General features: G+C 44.3%; 1 protein-coding gene across 2 annotated transcripts in view; it reads left to right on the top strand.

The window, feature by feature from the left end:
• Positions 1-6,998: 6,998 nt before the first annotated feature.
• Positions 6,999-22,332, top strand: part of LOC146573465 (outer dynein arm-docking complex subunit 3-like) — a 29,819-nt gene continuing 14,485 nt past the window's right edge. The window contains exons 1-5 of one of the 2 annotated variants that reach the window (XM_085278363.1): positions 6,999-7,195; positions 8,381-8,502; positions 8,756-8,833; positions 11,975-12,160; positions 12,290-12,391. In XM_085278363.1, coding sequence (XP_085134489.1) covers positions 7,147-7,195; positions 8,381-8,502; positions 8,756-8,833; positions 11,975-12,160; positions 12,290-12,391 — 537 coding nt within the window. In that variant the 5' untranslated portion in view covers positions 6,999-7,146. The remainder of the gene's footprint in view (positions 7,196-8,380; positions 8,503-8,755; positions 8,834-11,974; positions 12,161-12,289; positions 12,392-22,332) is intronic. The other variant, XM_085278364.1, reaches the window with a different exon arrangement.

Here is a 22,332-nt window from a genome sequence, read left to right as displayed (position 1 = left end):
TAAATACTCTTAACCGACTTTTACTGCATAACACACACACGCGGGCTCCTAATCAAAATCAAAACAGACCCTCTGCCAGTAATTTCAGTGAGTAGACTTTAATTTAGTCATATCCAATTTGGCACACTTTGGAAATAATTCAACAGGTAGTGCCTTACCTTTAGATAAGCCGGCTTATGCCCACTCACGTCAGACCACTGGCTTGTGCCTGTCCGTTCGACAACCTCGGACCGTCCAAACCTTTAAATTCCACCCCAATACCACAGGACGAGCCCCCAAGATGTTATGGTTCAAAATATTGGGGATGGAGACAAGAGAAAAACCACAATAACAACACAATGAAGATGGCGCCGGTGAGGTCGGCTGCCGTCACGACTGCTCCGACCACTTTTTCTTTGTTTTTTAAGTTAGTTTTCAGCGTTTCTAAATCGGCAAAATCACCACCATTGGGTACATTAGGTATGACAGTGACACTCTTGTTTCTATTGGTATACAATGTACTCACAATTCGAAGTTTTTAACTCCGGATCCGAGCTGGCCGAGTGAGATCTCGAGGGAGAACAAAGGGAAGCGGCGGCGGCCTAGAGGGAAGCGAGCCGGCGTCAGGAACAGGCTGAGAGCTTGTGCACACCGCACACCTCTGCCTAGCATCCTGCTCGCCAACGTCCAGTCACTGGAGAACAAGCTTGACGACCTCAGGGCCAGGATAAAGTTCCAGAGAGACATTCGGGACTGCAATCTCCTCTGCTTCACCGAGACATGGCTGAACCCAGCGGTGCCGGACCACGCCATCCAGCCGGCCGAGTTCTTCTCGGTTCACCGCATGGACAGGACACGGGACTCGGGGAAGTCAAGGGGAGGCGGCGTGTGTTTAATGGTGAACAACAACTGGTGCAACAGTGCGAACGTTGTTCCTCTCACACGCTCCTGCACACCAAATCTGGAACTACTGTCCATCATGTGTCGTCCTTTTTATCTACCTCGGGAATTTACATCGGTCATTGTAAGTGCCGTTTATATTCCACCACAAGCGGACACGGTCACCGCCTTATGCGAGCTGCATGAGGCACTCACACAGCACCAGACACAACACCGGGACGCTGCGCTTATTGTGACGGGGGACTTTAATAGCGCCAACCTCAAACGCGCAGCGCCGAACTTTTATCAACACATCACCTGCCCCACCAGGGGTGAAAGGACACTGGACCACTGCTACACTACGGTCAAGGACGGCTACAAGGCACAATCCCGCCCCCCGTTTGGCAAATCTGATCACGCCGCCATCTTCCTCATGCCAAAATACAAACAAAGGCTGAAACAGGAAGTTCCGGTTCAGAGGAAGGTCGCGCGCTGGACGGATCAATCGGTGGCCGCGTTACAGGACGCACTCGATGACGCAGACTGGGGCATGTTCAGAAACAGCTCCGACGATGACGTCAACGTGTTTACGGAAGCGGTTGTGGGATTCATCGGGAAACTAGCGGATGATACCGTGGAGACAAAGACTATCACAACGTTTCCCAACCAGAAGCCGTGGGTGGATAAAACCATCCGCAACGCTCTGAGATCCCGCACCGCTGCCTACAACACGGGACTCACAACGGGGGACATGGACCCGTACAAAGCCGCGTCATATAACGTGCGGAGGGCGGTGAAAGAGGCGAAGCAGCGCTACGGGAGGAAACTAGAGTCACAACTCCAACAGAGTGACTCTAGGAGCCTGTGGCGGGGACTAAGGACAATAACGGACTATAAAGCACCAACAACCGGTATGACGAACGCGGCCGTGACTCTGGCAGACGAGCTGAACACTTTCTATGCTCGCTTCGAGGCTGCAGCTAAGGTCTCCAACAATGCTAGTGTTAGCGGCGCTAACGGCTGCAGACAGGAAGATACTGCCAGCACCGGAAACGTGCTCGTCATCTCCGAGCATGAAGTAAGGAGAGCCTTCAAGAGAGTGAACACCAGGAAAGCAGCAGGACCAGACGGCATCCCAGGTCGTATCCTCAGAGACTGCGCATACCAGCTAGCTCCTGTGTTCACTGAGATATTCAACATCTCTTTATCTCAGTCGGTGATCCCCACATGCTTCAAAGAGTCCATCATTGTTCCTGTCCCGAAGAAACCCCACCCTGCTTCTCTCAATGACTATCGCCCTGTAGCCCTCACCTCAGTAGTGATGAAGTGCTTTGAACGCCTGGTCAGAGACTTCATCATTTCTTCACTACCAGACACACTGGACCCACTACAGTTCGCTTACCGTCCAAATCGTTCCACAGACGATGCCATCTCTCATCTCCTCCACACATCACTCACTCACTTGGACACTAGAAGGAGGAATTATGTTAAAATGCTCTTCATAGACTACAGCTCTGCATTTAACACCATAATTCCCTCCACACTCACCACCAAGCTGGAGCATCTGGGACTCAGCTCATCTATGTGTCAGTGGATCTCCAACTTCCTAACTGGCAGACCACAGGCAGTAAGGATGGGCGGACATGTCTCAGCCTCCACCACTCTCAGCACTGGAGCCCCCCAGGGGTGTGTTCTGAGCCCCCTGCTGTACTCTTTGTACACATATGACTGTGTGGCCACTACCAGCTCCACCACCATCATCAAGTTTGCTGACGACACCGTCGTGGTGGGCCTGATCTCTGATAACAACGAGACGGCCTACCTGAAGGAGATTAGGAATCTGGAGAACTGGTGCCAGAGGAACAACCTCCTTCTAAACGTCAGTGTTACGTCCCCCCCACCATGGCGGAGGCAAAGGTAGGAAGGAGACAGCAACACTGGACAACCACAATCAATGAAGGAGGAAGACCACAGAACAGTTAAGTATCAGGCAGGATTTATTGGGTGCTTGCCTGGATAGTCAAATTTAACAACAGTAAAGAGGTGGGGGAGGAGGACTGGGCGGTTGATCCAAATCAAAGAAAGTAATAAAACAAAAAGAGGTCAGTAGCTTCCAGAGCCTAGCCTAACTGAAAGAAAAATGCAAAACAAAAGGCCTACCTAGCTACACGATAAAAGTCAGTGAAAACATACAAGGGTGGCATCAACCGCATAACCTAGTGTGACTAACAGAGTAAAATCTACAACCAGTGTATAGGGTACCCCGGCTTACCTGTCCAGCCTCCCACCACACACAACATAAAGATGCCTGTTCGCAAATGTTTGTCAAAGCAGAAGCCAGCAGCCACCAGCTGGCCAGGGAGCGGCTCATTTGTAGTGTTCCTTGGAGTGTGATTGGCCAACTGAGCCCAGTCCAGCCAATAGACACCTGCCAATCAACTTCGAACTGGCCAATCAGAGGAGGCCTGACGCCTGAAAGATGAATAGAACACAAAACAGAGTACAAAAGCAAAGCCACACCCCTTGGCACGTAACAGTCAGTAAGACAAGGGAGCTGATAGTGGACTTCAGCACTAAGCAGGAGAGGAACTACCAGACCCCCGTCATCAACGAGTGCTCAGTGGAGAGAGTGGACAGCTTCAAATACCTCGGAGTTCACATCACGCAGGACCTGTCATGGTCCTGTCACATCAACACCGTGGTGAAAAAGGCCCGACAGCGTCTCTACCACCTCAGACGCTTGAGAGACTTCCAACTGCCCTCCAAGGTGCTCAGGAACTTTTACTCGTGCACCATAGAGAGCATCCTGACGGGAAACATCTCAACCTGGTTCGGGAACAGCACCATGCAGGACAGACGAGCTCTACAGAGGGTTGTGCGGTCAGCTGAGCGCACCATCCGCTCCGAGCTCCCTGACCTGCACTCAATCTACAGCAGGCGGTGCTGGACCAAGGCCAGGAAGATCGTGAAGGACCTCAGCCATCCCAACAACAGACTGTTCTCTCTGCTGAGGTCAGGAAAGCGATTCCGCTCCCTGAAGACCAACACAGAGAGACTGAGGAGGAGCTTCTTCCCGCAGGCGATACGGTCTCTCAATCACACCACCACACAGTACTGACCCACACATATGGTTCTTACACACACACTGGACTTTCTGGACATTGTTTTTGCACAACACTGGTCACTATATTCTTCATTTCCGGTTAATACTTGTACAGCTGCTGTTATTGTGTATATATTTATTTATATTTAGATTTCTTCATACATTCTTATATAGTTCTATATTGTGTATTTTGTTGTACAGTTATTTTATTTTCAACTTTAATTTATATATTTTATCCTATTCTCCCAGTTAAATTTACCCTTCATTCTAATTTGTGTTGTACAGTTATTTCATTTTTAACCTTAATTTATATTTTATTCCTTCCTAGTTAAATTTACCCTTTTTAATTTTTCATATTTATTTCCTATCTTATTCATAGCCTTTTCCTTTTTTGTTTTCTTTAGGTCACGAGTAGTTGTCCAAGCATTTCACTACATATCGTACTGTGTATGACTGTGTACGTGACAAATAAAATTTGAATTTGAATTTGAATTTGGTCCGGCCGGGTCAAGTCAAACGATGATTTTAATGATCACACACGTGGGAGATGGACACCGTATGCAGACAGCCTCAGATCTCAAAATGGTGGAGCATTGCTCAAACTCTTATAGCCTCTGGTTCTCCCACCTTATCATAAAAGCCTAAACATTCACATGCTTTTCTCTCACACGGCGCCTAAGCTACGACCTTGGCTCCCCGTTTATCTGCTCCTGCTGAGATGGGGCAGAAAACTCCAGTATGCTCTGTTCTCTTCTAATCAGACAAATAAGGCGATGACTTTCTGCAAACAGTATTTCTTATAACTCAGCAGTATAATGCATCATAAAACAATATCATTCATCCACAATAAATCAGCAGTCTAATGTAATGCAAATCAGTTTAACGAATGCAATAGTTATCAGCTTCTTCTAATTCAGGAGAATAATGCAAACTAAAACTACATAATAATTCACAATCTTTAGTTAGGGGTATAACATGGCATAAAATAATATTATAATCTAACAATATGTAAAGCACTTTGGGGTCCTTAGGGACTAGTAAAGCGCTATATAAATACAGGCCATTTACCATTTCAGAGAAGCTATAATTGTACTATGTCACACCCTGAAAACAGATTGAAAAGCAGGAGCAGGCCAAGTTAGCAGAGCAGGCTCAGCCAGAGGAGCAATCTTAGCAGAAGAGGGTTAGCTGGAGGAGCAAGCTGGATTAGCAGAGCAGGCCTGGCTGGAGATGCAGGCTCGGCCAAAAGAGAAGGCAAGCAGAGCAGGCCAGGTTTAGTTGATTGTAGTAAAAAAAGGTTCAGATAACTCCAGCTTACTAAGACCAATGTCTGAATCTGTGATATAATCACATTAAAACATACATGGCTTGGAGAGAAACTCATGCACACTCACTGACACTGCCATCTTGGGGCCAAACTGGCTGTCTCTAGGCAGGGGGTGGAGATAAGTGCAAAGGGAACAACAAAGAAACAAACAAAACAAAACAAATACATGCAGGGGCCCGGAGTGACAAAATGAATTAATTAAATACATCATTCGCAGATGCCAACAGATTAAACCCCTCTGACACCGCTGTTGATCAACAATTTGCAGTATCTCATTCTTTCCATGTTCTGTGCAATATTTTTGGCTCATGTGCAACATCTTTGGTATGAGCAATATTTTGGTCTCAGTGGAATTACCATCCCCACGCTAAATGATAGCCCCTCCACCCTTATTTATTTATTATATTATATTATATACCTGCCCTTGTTTACATCCGCATGATATTTCTGTTTCAATATTTCTACGCATACACCATGATATAGTTCACTCACATATATGGGTGCATATATATTGCCGTTTATTTTTTTTCCCTCGTTGCATATTGTTTTCTTTTCTTTACTTGTGCGCCTTTGTGGTCCAGCTACCCAATTTTGCTGTGCAAGAAACCGCACAATGACAATAAAAGCTCTAAGTCTAAGTGTAAATAAACTGATTTACCAGGCCAGTAATGTTGTGGGGATGGAGCTGGACTCCCTTAGGGTGGTGTCTGACAGGCGAATGTTGTCCAAACTAAAGAGTGCTGGATAATACCTCCCACCCACTCCATGACGTGCTGGTCAGTCACAGGAGCACACTTAATCAGACTGAGATAACCAAAAAGCACCACTGAATGGCACAGGAAGTGGCCATCCCCCTGTACAACTCCTCCTCTAACACGCTGTAAACACTACAATAGTTGCAGTCTTTTGCGCACACTCTTTACTAATCTGTAATTTTCTTTGTCAGTATTCTTGATATTTATTTATAATCACCTCTGTCCATTCTTGATATTTATAATTGAGTGATCTGTATATATTAGAGCTATTTCTCAGTATTCTGATTCTGATTAAATAATTAATGAAACATTTAATGAATTAATTAATGGCCAATTTAATTCATTCATTCAAGTCACTCCTGTCCCTCCATAATAACAGAGGCATGAATGTGTTTTTTGCACTGTTACACCCCGGCCTAGGCAACCGGCGTGCAACGTATGAAAATAGAAATAAGAAAAAAAACACACGAGAAAAAAACTAAAGCTCTCCACCAAAATCCCAAAACGAAGGTGTCTCAAACGAAAATATTAACAAACCCATTCACAGCTATTTACAACAGACTATTTATTTACAACAAAACACCAAACTATTTACAACACGGGGGAGATCGCGACCATGACCAACTGACACACAGGGCTTAAATACATAGAAGGAGCAATCAGGGAATGGACCACAGGAGGGAAACACAGCTGGGGCAAATTAGACCTGACGAGACAAGGAAACGTAAACTGAACACACTAAGATAACAACAGACCTTCAAAATAAAACAGGAAACACATGACAGTCACGCAAAAACAAAACACTGACAACACCGAAACGTAACAGCACGTTATCTCAGTTTGATCCCGTCTATGTAACGGATCTGGGCCCTACAGCTTTAAGCAGCTGCGCGCTCCCGCGGACGGCAATCACTTTCTGGCACAACACCTGAACTATCGCGAGACTCAGCGATCCTTACTGGATTGAATGGAGAATGACGCGACTATTCATTCAACGAGCCCTGGTTTGGCTTTAGGTGTACACGTTGCTAGGCAACACTGCGACCAACTCCAACAGAAACAAAGGCTTCGTTTTCCGCCACTGACTGAAGGAAGTCACAGCGATGGCAGCTGAACACATCACGGGGCTGAAGCGGAAAATCAGACTGCTCGGTAAGTTTGTTCGGCGGGTTTCAGCTCAGCTGGAGGCAGCCGGTGCACCTTAGCGGCTTGTTCCGCTCTTCGTGTTCCAGGTGTTGCATTTTCTGCAGTTAATCACAGATTTGAGCGATGAAAGAGCTCACGGATAAAGACGCTTGCTGTCTCCAGTTCGTGTCGATTACGACAAAGTTTCGACACTTGCAGCTGATCAGTGTCTTTAAATGAGCTGCAGAGAATGAATAAAACGACTTGTCTTCTAAAATTCTCAGTGCCCTAAACTGTGATTGATATTTTCAGCTGTAAAATAAATAATAGAATAGAATAGAATAATCCTTTAATTGTCCCACAAGGGGAAATTTGGTTGTAACAGCAGCCAAAAAGACAAATATACAAACAAACAGTACACAGGACAGAAACATACACAATTTTTCTTACATATTTACATTAAGGACAATGGTTACTATAAACAGAGAGTACTGTACAGTTATTAAATAAAATAAAATTTAAACAACAATGTTATTGTTTGTATAGTCTCCAAAACACCTGGGACTGATTACTGAAGATAATGATTTGTTTTACACATGAGCCATAGCTTGATTCTCGTGACAATCAGATCTGTATTATGGAGGTTCTACTTCCATCCTGAATGATCGCTACTCCTCATCTGAAATCCCCTCTAATGAATGTAAATCATACAGTCGCTGTGAGGTAAACACAAGCAACAGTGGTCTGTCTGTCTGAGGAAGGTGTACTTTAATTTTATATAAAACAGTGCAACCTTATTTTGGTTATATCGAGCAACAGCTGTGACCATCTGACAGGTACACTCAGGGTCCTGCTGAGTTCCATCTTTCTTTCATCAGAAGAAAAAAACGATGGCACAGAAAAGCACAGGTAGGCATCCAGCTTGAGGATATTTCATTTTAACTTTATGAAGCATTTTACAATCAGCATGATTTACGCAGTTATCTCACACAGCTCTTTCATTACTCACATCTGTGATAAACTGCAGAAAGTGCAACACCTAGAACACAAAGAGTCGAGACGAAGCAGCTTAGTGAAAAACAGCAAACTGCCATTTAGGTTCTTAAATGAACTTTAACACTTATAATTGACTTAGAGCCGATAAATTCAGCAGGTGACTGTGGGTCACCTGTTTCTCTGTATTATTGTGGTGGTGATGAAACGTGTCCATAGAGGTGGAGAGAAAAGCGTGCTATGACAGACATGAAGCTGCCATCATGAAGAACCAGGAGCTGATCCATCAGCTGAGGGAGGACAACAGGAGGCTGCACAGGAAGCTGGCGGGAGCTCATGCTGTAAGATGGTCACAACACAAGCTAAAGATGTTTGAATGCTGATCTGAACTTTATTTAATTTAAAATAAAGAAGATAATAGTGCAGTCACACACAGACTGAGAAACCTGGCCTACCTAGCTGGAAGCCATTTATGGTCCTTATGAAGCTGGAGACAACAATCCTCCTTCTTTTCCTCTTTTTTAACCACGTTTATCTCACGCAAAAAATGTGTTTTAGAATTCATTTTTGGTGACACTGGTGTCTGCCTCTTAGCGTGATGAGCAGGTGATCAGAGCGGCCTTTCAAAACAGAGCAAGGGAGAGGGAATCCTACCGCAACAAGTCTGTGAAGGTGAGAGGAAGCCTGTGCACGCACCCTGAACTCCGATTTTACTTGAAATGCAGTACTGTGAAGAAATAAGTCCGCCAGTGACTGAGCAGCAATAAGCTGCAGCATTGTTTTTCTGACTTTATCAATCTGTCACATCACTGTGGGGCAATTTTGGTCCACTCTTCTTGACAGCACTAATTCAGATTCGACTTCATTAATCCCCAAAAGAGCTTTTTGCTTGCAGCTTACACATAACACACAGTCTTTAAACCAGCTTTGATGCACAGTAAAGCTGAGATCAAGAAAAATAACATAAGGATGAAATAAATAAATAGAATAACAAGGAGAAATGTATAAGAATAAACATTCAAATTCAAATTTTATTTGTCACGTACACAGTCATACACAGTACGATATGTAGTGAAATGCTTGGACAACTGCTCGTGACCTAAAGAAAACAAAAAAGGAAAAGGCTATGAATAAGATAGGAAATAAATATGAAAAATTTAAAAGGGTAAATTTAACTAGGAAGGAATAAAATATAAATTAAGGTTAAAAATGAAATAACTGTACAACACAAATTAGAATGAAGGGTAAATTTAACTGGGAAGAATAAGATAAAGATAAATATATAAATTAAAGTTGAAAATAAAATAACTGTACAACAAAATACACAATATAGAACTATATAAGAATGTATGAGAAATATAAATAAATATATACACAATAACAGCAGCTGTGCAAGTATTAACTGGAAATGAAGAAATATTTTCACAGAAATTCACAGAAATATTCATCATCTGTCAGCAGTAAGTAATCTAAGAGCTGAGAAACGAGGATTTTAGGTTTCTGAATTTTAATGAAGGACTTTAAGTTTAGTTTATTCTACACTGGGCCGGGTCCAAGGTCACGGCGACCAACTTATTAACAACACTGCCGAGCGAGTTTCTATCCTTGATACATACTGAGCCAGCAGATAAAAGAAAATCTTCAAAGACTTTCAATAAATGAACAATAAAAATGCCATAAAACGTCCCCACTAACACATTCTCTGTTGATCCTGTTTTATGATGGAGATATTTGACAAAGGCTGTGCCGAGATATTTATAAGACTGCACTATTTCACAAATAACACTGGCTTTATACTCGGGGTTACGCGTCTGAAATCAATGATCATTTCTTTTGTTTTTGACACACATTTAGCTCCAGATAGTTATCATCACACTACTTCACAAATTCAGGCGAAACAGGGCCGTGGACAGACTCAGAGGACAGTGATATCAGGCAATTATAAATCTGTCCTCAGAAGAAGTCCTGCAGCTGTCGGCATACATAATAACGAGAACACATCCCTGAGGGGAACCAGAGCATGACACAGTCCTGCCGGACATTTGTTAATGAGGACTTGTCGACTCGTCAGTAGGAAGTTTAAAGTCAGCATCAGGAGCTGTTCTGGGAGTTTGGAACGTGAGGCTGCTTCTTATTAAAAGCAGAGAGGTCAGCAAACAGAAGTCTAACGTGAGGACTGGATTTTTTGAGGTGCTCTTAGACAGACTTTAATATAAAGGGTTTAGCATCATCAAAGCATTCACTCTGCTGATGAACAAATTACGAAGGATCAAGTTTACCATTAATGGGGGATCAAATAACACTTTAAAGATCTTTTCCAAGGTTTTAATTACCAGAGTCATGTAAGCGCAACGTGAAATCATTTGAAGTTTTAGTTGTAGGGATAGGTACTGCGGTTTGCACCATTCATTTCTGCACACCTCTCTGAGCTCTGCAGCACCTTGATTCTTTGGTTTTCCAGTCGTTCTATTGGAAATGGTGCTCATGCCGATCAAACTGGGTCATCAACATTATCGCGTTGATGACCCAGTTTGGTCCGAGCTTTAGCTGTGGGACAGATGGCCTCACACTGACTCTGGAATACTTGGGTATGTAGAGGTGTCCACGGTCCACTCAGTGACTCGTAGGTCCCTAAATCATCAGTCCTCCACGGCCCTTAACCTTTAACATGCTCACTAAGGTGTGCAGACTATCTGCTAAAGCTGTTTTGGGTTTGTCACGTCCAGCTGCGTGGCACACAAGATTTGGACCCAAATGCAGGACAGGAAAGGAAATAAACTCAAAATACAAAACAAAGGCTGGCCAGGAACAAGGGTCCAAAACTAAAGAGCCAACAGTTAGAAGACATGCAACCATGAGAGAGGACACAACAAAGAACTGAGACAAACTGAAGGAACAAATAGGCATGCCAGGGAGGGCAGCTAAACCTAAGTGAGAAAACAAGACAAGGAATGTAAAACTAAATACAGAGCACAAAAGACAAAAAACCCAACAAGGTAAAACAAGTAACAGATCTCAGGAAATAAACAGACTTGACACAGAGAGTGCAGGAGGCAGGAAAACAAACTCAGGGAATTACAAAGGACAGAATCAGGGCTGAGAATAAAAGAGAAAATGAGCTAGAATACCAAACTGAAAAAGGCAAGAAAAAAAGAGCAAACTAACCTTCCTGTCGTGATCGGGTCAAATCGCCCCGATTTACGACTTAAAACACTCATAAATATTGTGTTTTACATGTGATTGCCTCCAGGCCTTATGACATCCTCCACACTATGCACTTGAACATCTAAACGTGATGAGCACTTCTTTCAGTGAATTTTGAGTGTTTTAATCAACCTTGAATCTGTGCAGTTCCCGGTAAAAAGTGACCACCATAGGAATTTCACCTGAATTTTGGTGAAAAATGTTTGTTATTCTAATTTAAGAGCTGATAAAACAGACTGGGAGGGGGTGCACAAAACTGGAGTGCTAAGCAGAAAGACACACAGGTGAAAATCCAAACCAAAGGCTAACAAACTGAAGATATCTAACAATGACAGCAATAATAAGCAAAAAACTACAAAAGGAAAAAGACTGACTGAGAAAAAGGATCATGAAGGGCTTTTGCAGTTTCTCTGAGCTTGTTGTGAGTTCACTGGAACGTCCTCTTCTGTGAAGATTGTGTTAACATACCTGAATTCTGTAGACCTGCTCACACCGATGATGATCAATCAATTAAGGGTGTTCTTAGTTCTTCATGGGACTGCACACTAAATCTGTTGTCATGGTCCGCATGCATGACTGCACTGCATTCCTCCTCTGCATGTCTCACAGGAGATCATTGGAACACTAGACGACTGCGTGCTATCCAACAGGAAGCGTCTTAATGCCCTAAAACATGGCACTGAGATCTATGAGAGGCGCCGTGAAGAGCTGAAGATGGAGTACCGGAGAATGAAACCAGAGCACAGTGTAGCGCCCCCTGGTGTTCGCACTTTGAAAAAAGAGGAGAATGCCATGGTAGTTACCTCTCTGATTCAAAAACAAAAAAGTGTCATTGCCTCTGAGTTTCTTTTTATATGGTTCTCATTTGTTATAAGATGTGCAGGTCAAAGGTCACAATGAGCAATGATTCGTGTTTGTCTTCAGAACTTGCGGGTCCTGGAGAACAGTCTGGAAAAAAGCCAGTTTAAGTGCAAGGAGGCCGAGAACATCATGATTGACTACCTGAAATTAAAGAGTCACTTACAGGTCAGTCCAGCGTTCCTCGTAAAACGCAAGACTTTGTCGGCACCGTCTCCTGTAACGGTTTGTGTTATATACACTGAACAAAAATATAAACGCAACACTTTTGTTTTTGCTCCCATTCCCCATGGGATGGACGTAGAGACCTAAAATTCATTCCAGATACACAATATAACCATCCCTCCCAAACAGTGGTCACAAATCAGTCCAAATGTGTGGTAGTGGGCACATCTGCTATATTGAGATAATCCATCCCACCTCACAGGTGTGCCACATCAGGATGCTGATCTGACATCATGAGTAGTGCACAGGTGTACCTCAGACTGCCCACAACAAAAGGCCACCCTGGAATGTGCAGTTTTGTCTCACAGCAAAATGCCACAGATGCCACAAGCAATGAGGGAGCGTGCAATTGGCATGCTGACAGCAGGAATGTCAACCAGATCTGTCGCCCGTGCATTGAATGTTCATTTCTCAACCATAAGCCGTCTCCACAGGCGTTTCCGAGAATATGGCAGCACATCCAACCGGCCTCACAACCGCAGACCTCGTGTAACCACACCAGCCCAGGACCTCCACATCCAGCAGGTTCACCTCCAAGATCGTCTGAGACCAGCCACCCAGACAGCTGCTGGAACAATTGGTTTGCACAACCAAACAATTTCTGCACAAACTGTCAGAAACCGTCTCAGGGACGCTCAACTGCATGCCCGTCGTCCTCATCGGGGTCTTGACCTGACTCCAGCTCGTCGCCGTAACAGACTTGTGTGGGCAAATGCTCACATTCGATGGCGTCTGGCACGTTGGAGAGGTGTGCGCTTCACGGATGAATCATGGTTCACATTGTTCAGGGCAGATGGCAGCTGAGAATGTCCCAGTTCTTGCATGGCCAGCATACTCACCGGACATGTCACCCATTGAGCATGTTCGGGATGTGCTTGACCGGCGTATACGACAGCGTGTACCAGTTCCCACGAATATCCAACAACCTCGCACAGCCATTGAAGTGGAGTGACAATCTGATAGACTCCATGCGACGATGTGTTGCACTGCATGAGGCAAATGGTGGTCACACCAGATACTGACCGGTTCTGGGTCCCCAGACCCCCAATAGCGCAAAAAACTGCACATTCCAGGGTGGCCTTTTGTTGTGGGCAGTCTGAGGTACACCTGTGCACTACTCATGATGTCAGATCAGCATCCTGATGTGGCACACCTGTGAGGTGGGATGGATTATCTCAATATAGCAGATGTGCCCACTACCACACATTTGGACTGATTTGTGACCACTGTTTGGGAGGGATGGTTATATTGTGTATCTGGAATGAATTTTAGGTCTCTACGTCCATCCCATGGGGAATGGGAGCAAAAACAAAAGTGTTGCGTTTATATTTTTGTTCAGTGTACTTTTGAAACACTCACTGCAAAGCTGGTCTCTGAAAATGGTTATTTTGGTCTTTGCTCTCAGCATTAATTCTGTTTTAGGCGTTAGCAGACACCTGCATAATACAATGATCAGCGTTGCTGCTTTATAAGGTTTAAATTAAGTTTAACATCCAGGCATCCATGAAAACAGGATTTATTACATTTAACGGAGTTAGACGTTAGCAGGAAGTTAGCTCGGTAGTTTCCACCTAAACATGATATAGCATGTTCTGACTGAGAGATTTCTAAAAAAAATTCAAACGTACAGCTCTGCTTGTTAAGTCAAAAGACATGACGTCGTGGTCTCACTCCAAGCGCTTTATTCGTTACTCCATGTTTTACTGCTCACACACAATAACAACAACTCACCGTGGGCCGTGATATAACAGAAAATAACAAGTTAACAATCTCCCTCTTTCTTTTTTTAAAAATAAAAATATAAACACCCCTTTTAAACATTTGTATACATATATGTGTGAGTAAACAAAACAAAAAAAAAACTTGTCAACTTTGTTGAACATCCAGGAAACTGTCAGGGTCCTGGGTCATTTTGACCCAGCGTTTTGTGTTTCCTTGAAGTTCATTTTTGTGCCTTGTGTTTATTCTGATTTTGTACTAGTTTAGGGTTCAACCTGAAGTTTGGTGTATATTCAGCCCTACCTGTGTCTGTCCTTGGTGCTCTGTTCATGTCCCCGTGTTGTGTTGTAAATCAGTCTGTGTGTTTCCTGCTTTACTTTGAAGGCTCGTGTTCTGGATTTCCTGTTCTATTCTGAAGGTCTGTGTCTTTTGTCATTGTGTTCAGCTTGTGTCCTCCAGTCATCATGTGTATCCAGATCAGCTGTTCTTCCCTCCTGTGTGCGATTACCCGATTACCGTGTGTGTGTGTGTGTGTGTGTGTGTGTGTGTGTGTGTATAGTGGGTGTCAGTCTGTGTTCGTTGTCGGCTCATCTGCGTTCTATGGTGTTCCGTTCCTGTCTCTGCATCTCTCTGCCCCACACCCCTTTTGTATGCTCTCAGGTTTGTCATTTAGTTCTCCTAGTTTAGGTTTCTTCAGTTGTTTTCTCATGATTCGTTGTCTGTTCTGCCACTGTCACCTGTAAATAAACCCTCACTCATATCATCAGTCGGCTGCCTGCATTTTGGGTCCTCCTTTTCCTCCAACACTACACGGCTCACCCTGCCAGCCGTGACAGAAACACTTCAATGTGCTTTGCTTTGCTTAAAGCATACTATCACTGCACACAATAAACAATAGTGCATTTTAATGCAAAGAAAACTTCACAGTATCCAGAGTCCTTCATCTCATGCTTTTAGAAGGGTTAAAGGTGAAACTCCCTTTTTTGTCAGACAATCAGCAAGTTGGGATTTGGAATCTGACCAACAAACCTGTCTGATTTTCTTGGCTTGTATGAGCTTTTTAATGCTACTCATTTCTAGCCTCAGTCTCTTCTCTGTAACCTGCTTAGCGGACTTGAGTGCATCAAACAAGGAATGATTGTCAGTCACACAGATCAAAGGAAGAGCGTTCAGACCAGTGTTACCAGTTGTAAGCTCTGAAAAAAGTGTTGCCAGGAATACCGCAGTGTCTATTCCATCTGACATGGCAAGAGTTTCTCCTGCCAGTGTACTTCTGACCACACGCCTGATTTTCTTAGGCTGCCAAAAGAGAGGACAAAACTTTCCTCCTTTACCCATAAGGACGATTAATGTCCCTCCTTGAGTACCACCATCAGGAAGGTTACCAAAAGAAGCGTCACTGAAAACAACCAGTGCCAAATCCTCACTGTTAGCCAAGCTCTGAAACTTAAGAGTCACTTTCTCTGCCTTAAGTTTACAGATAACTTTGTTCACTTCATGAATGGACTGCACAGTTGCACCTTTGATATTAGATCCAAGGCTGCATGTGTCAAACATCACATCTGGCCTCGTTTGTTTGGCAACCCACAAAATCTGTCCTATTTTTGACCTGAGTTGCTCCCGTTCTGTTTCACTTAAGGAAGCATCCCTCTGTACAGCCCATGCTGCTTGTAACTGAACCGGCTGTAGGTTATCAATGTAAAGTTGTTGATGTGCCTCTATTACATCATTAACTGTACAAATGTCCATACCCTCTTGAGCCTCTCTGTCCTTGCCCGGATGATGCGGAACCTTCTACCCGATTGCAGAAGTTGGAACAGTTTGTTTACAGGATGGGACGGGTGCTTCAATATCTGCGCTGCTCTTGTCCGGCATCTCCTGGTGTAGGTGTCCTGAAGCAGGGGGAGAGCAATCCTGCAGCAGTGTTCTGCTGTATGGATCACTCTCTGGAGAGCTTTTTGGTCCTCAACACAGCTGTTCCCAAACCAGGATGTGATGTTCTGTGTAAGGATTCTCTCCACAGCGCCTGCTAGAAAGTCCTGAGGATCTCAGGAGAGACCCTGAACTTCCTCAGTTGTCGTAGGTGGTACAGGCGCTGCCTAGCCTTTTGCTCCATTGATGATAATGGGCTTGTAGTCTTTGTGCTGACTCCTTCTGAAGTCCACCACCAGCTCCTTGGTCTCGCCAACGTTCAGCTGGAGGTGGTTATCATGGCACCGTGATGCCAGATTCTTCACTTCAGCCATGTAGGCCGCCTCATCGTTGTTGGAGATGGCGCTCAACACCACTGTGTCGTCAGCGAACTTCACAATGGTGTTGGAGCCATGGGTGGCCACACAGTCTGAAGTGTAGAGGGAGTAGAGCAGTGGCGAGAGGACACACCCCTGTGGTGCTCCTGTGTTGATGGTGATGCTTCTAGAGACGCATCTACCCATCCTCACCACCTGAGTTCTGCCAGTGAGGAAGTCCAACACCCATGCACACAGACGGCTGTTGAGTCCCAGTTCATTCTGCGCGATCAACCTGTGATATTTTACCACCAGTTTTGACCATAATGTCTTTGACCTTATTGTACCAATAAAGTGAAGCATCTGCAAGTCCATACACACACTTTTTTAGTTTCCATAGAACATTGTCCTTGCCAGCTTCAGGTGGGGGATGAAGATAATGTCTCTTGACAGTTCCATTCCCTGCAAAAAGGCAGATGTAATGTCCATTTAATTCATTTTCCACTTGTTTTGATATATCACAGCTAGCACCAGTCTGAGGGACTCAGATGCACATGTTGGAGAGTCTTTCAAACCCGCAACAAGTCGGGCCTTTGGGACGATACCATTATTAGTTTCTTTGAGTGTACAGAACCGTCTAGTAGACACACATTTTTGACCCAGGTCTTTCACTTCATCAAACACGCCATTACTTTGCCAGTTCTCAATCTCCTTTTTGGCAGCATCAAAGGAGATATCTTTTGTTATTAGTACATCTACATCTCTGTTTTCAGCTTCAGTGCAAAGACCATCAACAAGTGACATGTCTAAAGCTTTCTTTTCACCTTCACTACCATCAGGCTTAAGATATTGCACATTGTACCAGTTTTTGTATTGCCCTTTTGCTTTTCCCGGTCTGCCTAGCACTCTGGCTGTATGTTGAACACCGTTGTCTCTGTTCGTAAAAGTGATCAGCTGTCCTGCCCTTAACTTTACATCTGCAGAGGAGACAGGATCAGTGTATGTAGAAGACTGTGTCATAGACATGTTACTGTAGTGTTAGTTTCCCTGTCACTAGTGATCTCTTCTTCCTCACTAATACTCTGTTCACCATCGGGTGCTTCTGTCTCATCATTTTCAACTGTGTCTTTGTTGTCAGTGTCATCATCAGTAGTACTCTGTGGTATTTGTTTATCTCCACTCTGTGCATCCACTTTACTCAACCTTGACTGCTGTACTCTTACAAGAGTCCCCCCATGTCTTACAAATACAACAGCTCCATCTTGCCCAATAACTACACCTCGACCCTTACACTCTGTACAGTCGACTCGTTTGTAGTATACTTTATCTCCTGCCTCATATTTGTCATCTGTAGGCCCAAGTTGCTTGTGTAGTGCTCTCATGATCCCTTCTGAACACTCTGCCTCAGTAAATGCTTTCCTGGAAGCATGTAATGCTGATGTGTGTTCAGCTACTCTTGCGCTTACAGTTGTGCTTTCTAAGGCAGGTGGCTTATCCATCAACACAGAAGGAAGGTTGGGGTTTTGGCCAAACACAAGTTGATGTGGACTATAACCATGTACAGCATACTGTTTTTGGCCATGAGGGCCCAGTCTAACGCAGTGTGCCAGTCACATCCTTGTTCCTTTTTTACCTTCAGGAGGATTTCTGTAAGTGTCACGTTATGTCTTTCCAGTAGTCCGTTGCTCCAGGGACTATACCCCGCCGTTATCTTTACCTCAATGTTGAAGTTTTCAGCCATGTCCCGAAGCTCCGTGTTGTTGAACTCTCCGCCGTTATCTGTGTAGAGCTGTCTGGGGGCACCGTGAATGCTTATCCAGGTGTGAATGAAGGAGTTGACGATCTCTGCAGCTTTCTTTGTCTTTACGATGCTGCCGTCACTGAAGCGTGTGAAGTGGTCGATGATGTGAAGGCTCCAGCTCATGTAGAGCCATCGCTACTGTCTCATTATACTCAGAAACCAGAGGTAGACCAACAGCAGCTCTCGGCTTGGTTTTGCAATATCTCTGATAAATGTCACAGTCATGATCTACCTCTTGCAGAATAAATGCACATTGTTGGTCTGTATTGACAGAGCTTTAGATGAGTCTCAATAACCTCTCTGCAGATGCATGGCCAAACTGTTTATGAAGCTTCACAAGAACTTTGTTTCTCTTTTGTAGACATTTCAGCAGTTACAATGAGAACTTCATTTTCATTGCAGCTTTCTGTAGTATTTTCATCTCTAATGTCTGTGAGGGTTTTCAGTCACCCAGGTCTATGATGACCTGGATGACTGAGAACCTTCACAGACATATTGCCGTACATTTTGGGAGGAGCACCCTTCAACTGGTGTGGGAGTATGAAAGGGAATCAAGAAAACTAGCGGCTTATAGGAACCATCTCCGTTTCAACCTGAGATGCAGAGAAAGCAGAGTTGTTCCTAAGAGCTTGCGCCTTAAATCCACTGTCAGGGGATACAGAGCAGACTTGATTCTACAGGGAGCACAAAATCAGCTTCTAGGTGAAAAGATAAGACAGGTCTATTTCACTATAGATGCCCTCTAGAGCAAGATTAGCCAGACTCTGCAGGAACTGGAAACCCTTCTACCCTCCAATCCTAGAAGAGGTTTACAAGTTTGTGTCCAGTTTGGGTCCAGGACGGAGGGACCAACACCGAACAAAAACAAGCTCCAGCGAACCAAGTGAATTGTCCAAAACAAACACACATGCTGGAGTTCAAGAACAAAACACAGTTCAGGAGGCCGGCCCGGAGGCTGACAACTCAGAAGTCCAGGACAATTCATCTTCTGAGGCCGGCCACGTTGGCGACACAGATCCAAAAGCCAACCGCGCGGAAGGCAGCGGTGGCGAAGTGGAAACAGTTCAAGGTGCCGACCGTGCACACGGCAGCGGCGGCGACGGGGAAACAGTTCAGGGGGCCGACCGTGCGGACAGCAACGGCGGCGGCGACACAAGTCCGGAGGCCGGCCGCACGGAAGGTAGCGGCGGCATTTGGGAGGTCGTCCATATCGACGATGACGCCCAACGAGCGGCCTGGCAGATGACCGCCGATGTCGAGGCGGCAGTTTGGGACCTGAAGGTGGCGTGGCCCCCGCAGCACCAGGCGAGGAGGAGGCTGGACCAGACGGGGCAGAAGCAGAGGCTGGACCAGGCGACGCTGAGGATGCCGAAGCCGGCTTGTGACAACAATACCTACGAAGCCTTAAATCGAGACCCCACAAGCAGCAGTCGTGATGCCAGAGCTCTTGGCCAATCACTACACTGATCCAGAAACCAGTGTTTCACAAGGGCCACATTCCATGGATGTTACCGTGACAAAAAAAAAAGGAAGGAAAAAGCTTGCAGACAACTCTTATATTGAAGGACTTTATTGTGATTTCATGTTTAGTGTCACATTTGGGTGGACCCATCTTCCTGTACTCTGCACTTTATGGTTTGTGTTACCTGTTGTTCTGTCACTCACAGTGAATTATTAGAACGTGTTTAAATTGCTATAAATGTCTGTCACAACAGTTATACTTTGTTGTAAATATTTGCCGATTTGCACTACTGCACTTTACAGCTGTGCTGTAAATTATCTCTTTGTCCAGAATGGGCCAACGCAATCTATTTTTCTTTTCAGTTTGTACTAGATACAAATAAAGTAAGTGTTGCACAAGTCTTTCATCAGGACTGTCTTTATTTATAACTGACAACAGTGTTACATGTTACTATTGAAGCTTACAGGACAAAGGCAAAATAGTATACCGTTGTGCATTATTAGTTGATTTGTATAAAAACACAGCTGCACAACAAAACAAAAACAACAACCACAAAAAATTGATACAACAAATTGGAAAACAGTTATTCATCACTTGCTTGCTTCACAACAACACTTGGGCACATATTTGTGAGCGCACATGATACAGCGACTATCTTATCCAGCAAAGTCATGTTCTCACCTTCACATGGCACCACAAAACCTAAATGGATGGTGTCATTTAGGACAGTGTACTTGGACCGTAGACAGCCTATAACGCGTTCTACGTGGATCCAGACATGTGCCAGTTTTCGTGTGTCCTCCACATCTTTTGCTTGTAGCTGACTACGACCCCGTGTAAATGCTGGAATTTTTAAAGTGACACCCATTAAGGCAACACTTTCCTTGATATCAATACCCCGGTCAGCGAGCACTATGTCCCCAGGTGAAAGCTTCTGTAGAAAGCCAGATGTTTAAGCTATCTGCTGTGGTTGGATCTCAGCTGTAGTTTTCGTAGTGACTGGTGCTGAAAGATACACATGCATACAGACAAAGACAAGTTCATTTTATGTGCAAAAACAAGACACAGTACTTAATGTGGAAAAAGTGGAATTTATTTATGTACATTAACAATGTTACCTGCATGGATTTCGCCTGGATGAGCTGTCTCTGCCCCACAGGAACGCGGGCCTTTTCGTGGCTGTTTTGATTTCGATCTCTGTCTTAACTGATCAAATCTCACTGTTTGAGAGAGGGTGCCCAGTCTGGATCGCATTCCAGCATTTTGTAGGCTGGTTTGCCTACAAAACACAGCAAACATTACACACAGCCACAATAAACAAAGGAGCATAGCGCGATGATTTCTGTTCAGCGCCATATAAGACGTATTAACTACTACAAAACACTTACCTTTGTGGAAATGCTTGGAGCAGACTAACATGTGAGGTGGAGTGTTTTCGAACGTTATATTAGGCCATCCATCACCTCTTCTTGACTTAGGGACCCCTAACTTCCAAATGTACTTCCTCCATTAAGAGCCTCGGTGTTACTTTTGACAGTGCTTTTAAATTTGATAAACAAATCAGCTCCGTAGTCAAGGGATCTTTTTATCAATCTACAGATTTTAGCTAAAGTCAAGTCCTACCTGTGCAGGAACGATCTAGAAAGGGTGGTCCATACTTTTATTACATCACGGCTGGACTACTGTAACTTCCTTTATGCTGGTTTAGATCGTTCCTGTCTGCATCGCCTCCAACTGGTGCAGAACGCTACTGCTTGCATGCTGACCGGTTCCAAAAAGAGAGACCACATAGCTCCGGTCCTCTGCTCTCTCCACTGGCTCCCAGTTGCTTTTAGGATTGATTTTAAAATTTTACTGCTGGTTTTTAAGGTTCTTAACGGTACTGCACCTCCTTACCTGGCAGAGCTTCTTAGCATTTACCGCCCCAGGAGATCTTTGAGGTCAGCAGACCTGATGCTTTTAGATGTTCCCAGGTACAGACTAAAGACTAGGGGAGAGAGGGCTTTTGCTGTGGCTGCACCCAGACTGTGGAACAGTTTACCTCCTCACATCAGATTCTCCACAAGCCTAGGAACTTTTAAAACTGCTCTTAAAACTCACCTCTTCTCATTGGCTTTTAGCAAGGTTTAACTTACTTTTTTAACTTATTTTTTTTATCAGTGAGGTGTTTTATGTACTTGCGTTTTATTGTATTTTATATTTGTATTTTATTGTACAGCACTTTGGTCAGCCTTGGTTGTTTTTAAATGTGCTTTATAAATAAACTTGACTTGACTTGACTTTGGAAACATGGCTTGGACAATTTCTCTTCCACGCCGGAATCCAATAAAAACCATTCGCTTTACCCGTCGGCTTCACGCGGCTGTCGCTCACCCGGCTTGTGCAGTTAATAATAAAACAGCTTCTTGCCATTTTTTGTTTCTTTTTATCGCTGTGTAACTGATTTCAATTGAAAGCCTGCGTGCGCTAGTACCTCTTGCCACGAGTTCCCAGAATTCTTTGCGGTTTTACCCCTGAATGACGTCACATTTTCAATCTCTGTAACAACTCACCGCGGGCAATAGTACTCTCGCGATATAACAGAAAATAACAAGTTAACACTGCTATCACTTCCAACATAAATGAAGACAGGAAACTAAACAGCAGTGACGTTTGTAGGGTTACTGAAGTTGGG

The sequence above is a fragment of the Mchenga conophoros genome, linkage group LG6, assembly GCF_057382185.1.
Source record: "Mchenga conophoros isolate Kocher_MC1m ecotype Shallow Benthic linkage group LG6, M_conophoros_male_GT1.1, whole genome shotgun sequence".
Classification (NCBI taxonomy): domain Eukaryota; kingdom Metazoa; phylum Chordata; class Actinopteri; order Cichliformes; family Cichlidae; genus Mchenga; species Mchenga conophoros.
Note: the sequence above shows the minus strand (reverse complement) of the source record. Positions and strands in the feature narration are given on the sequence as shown.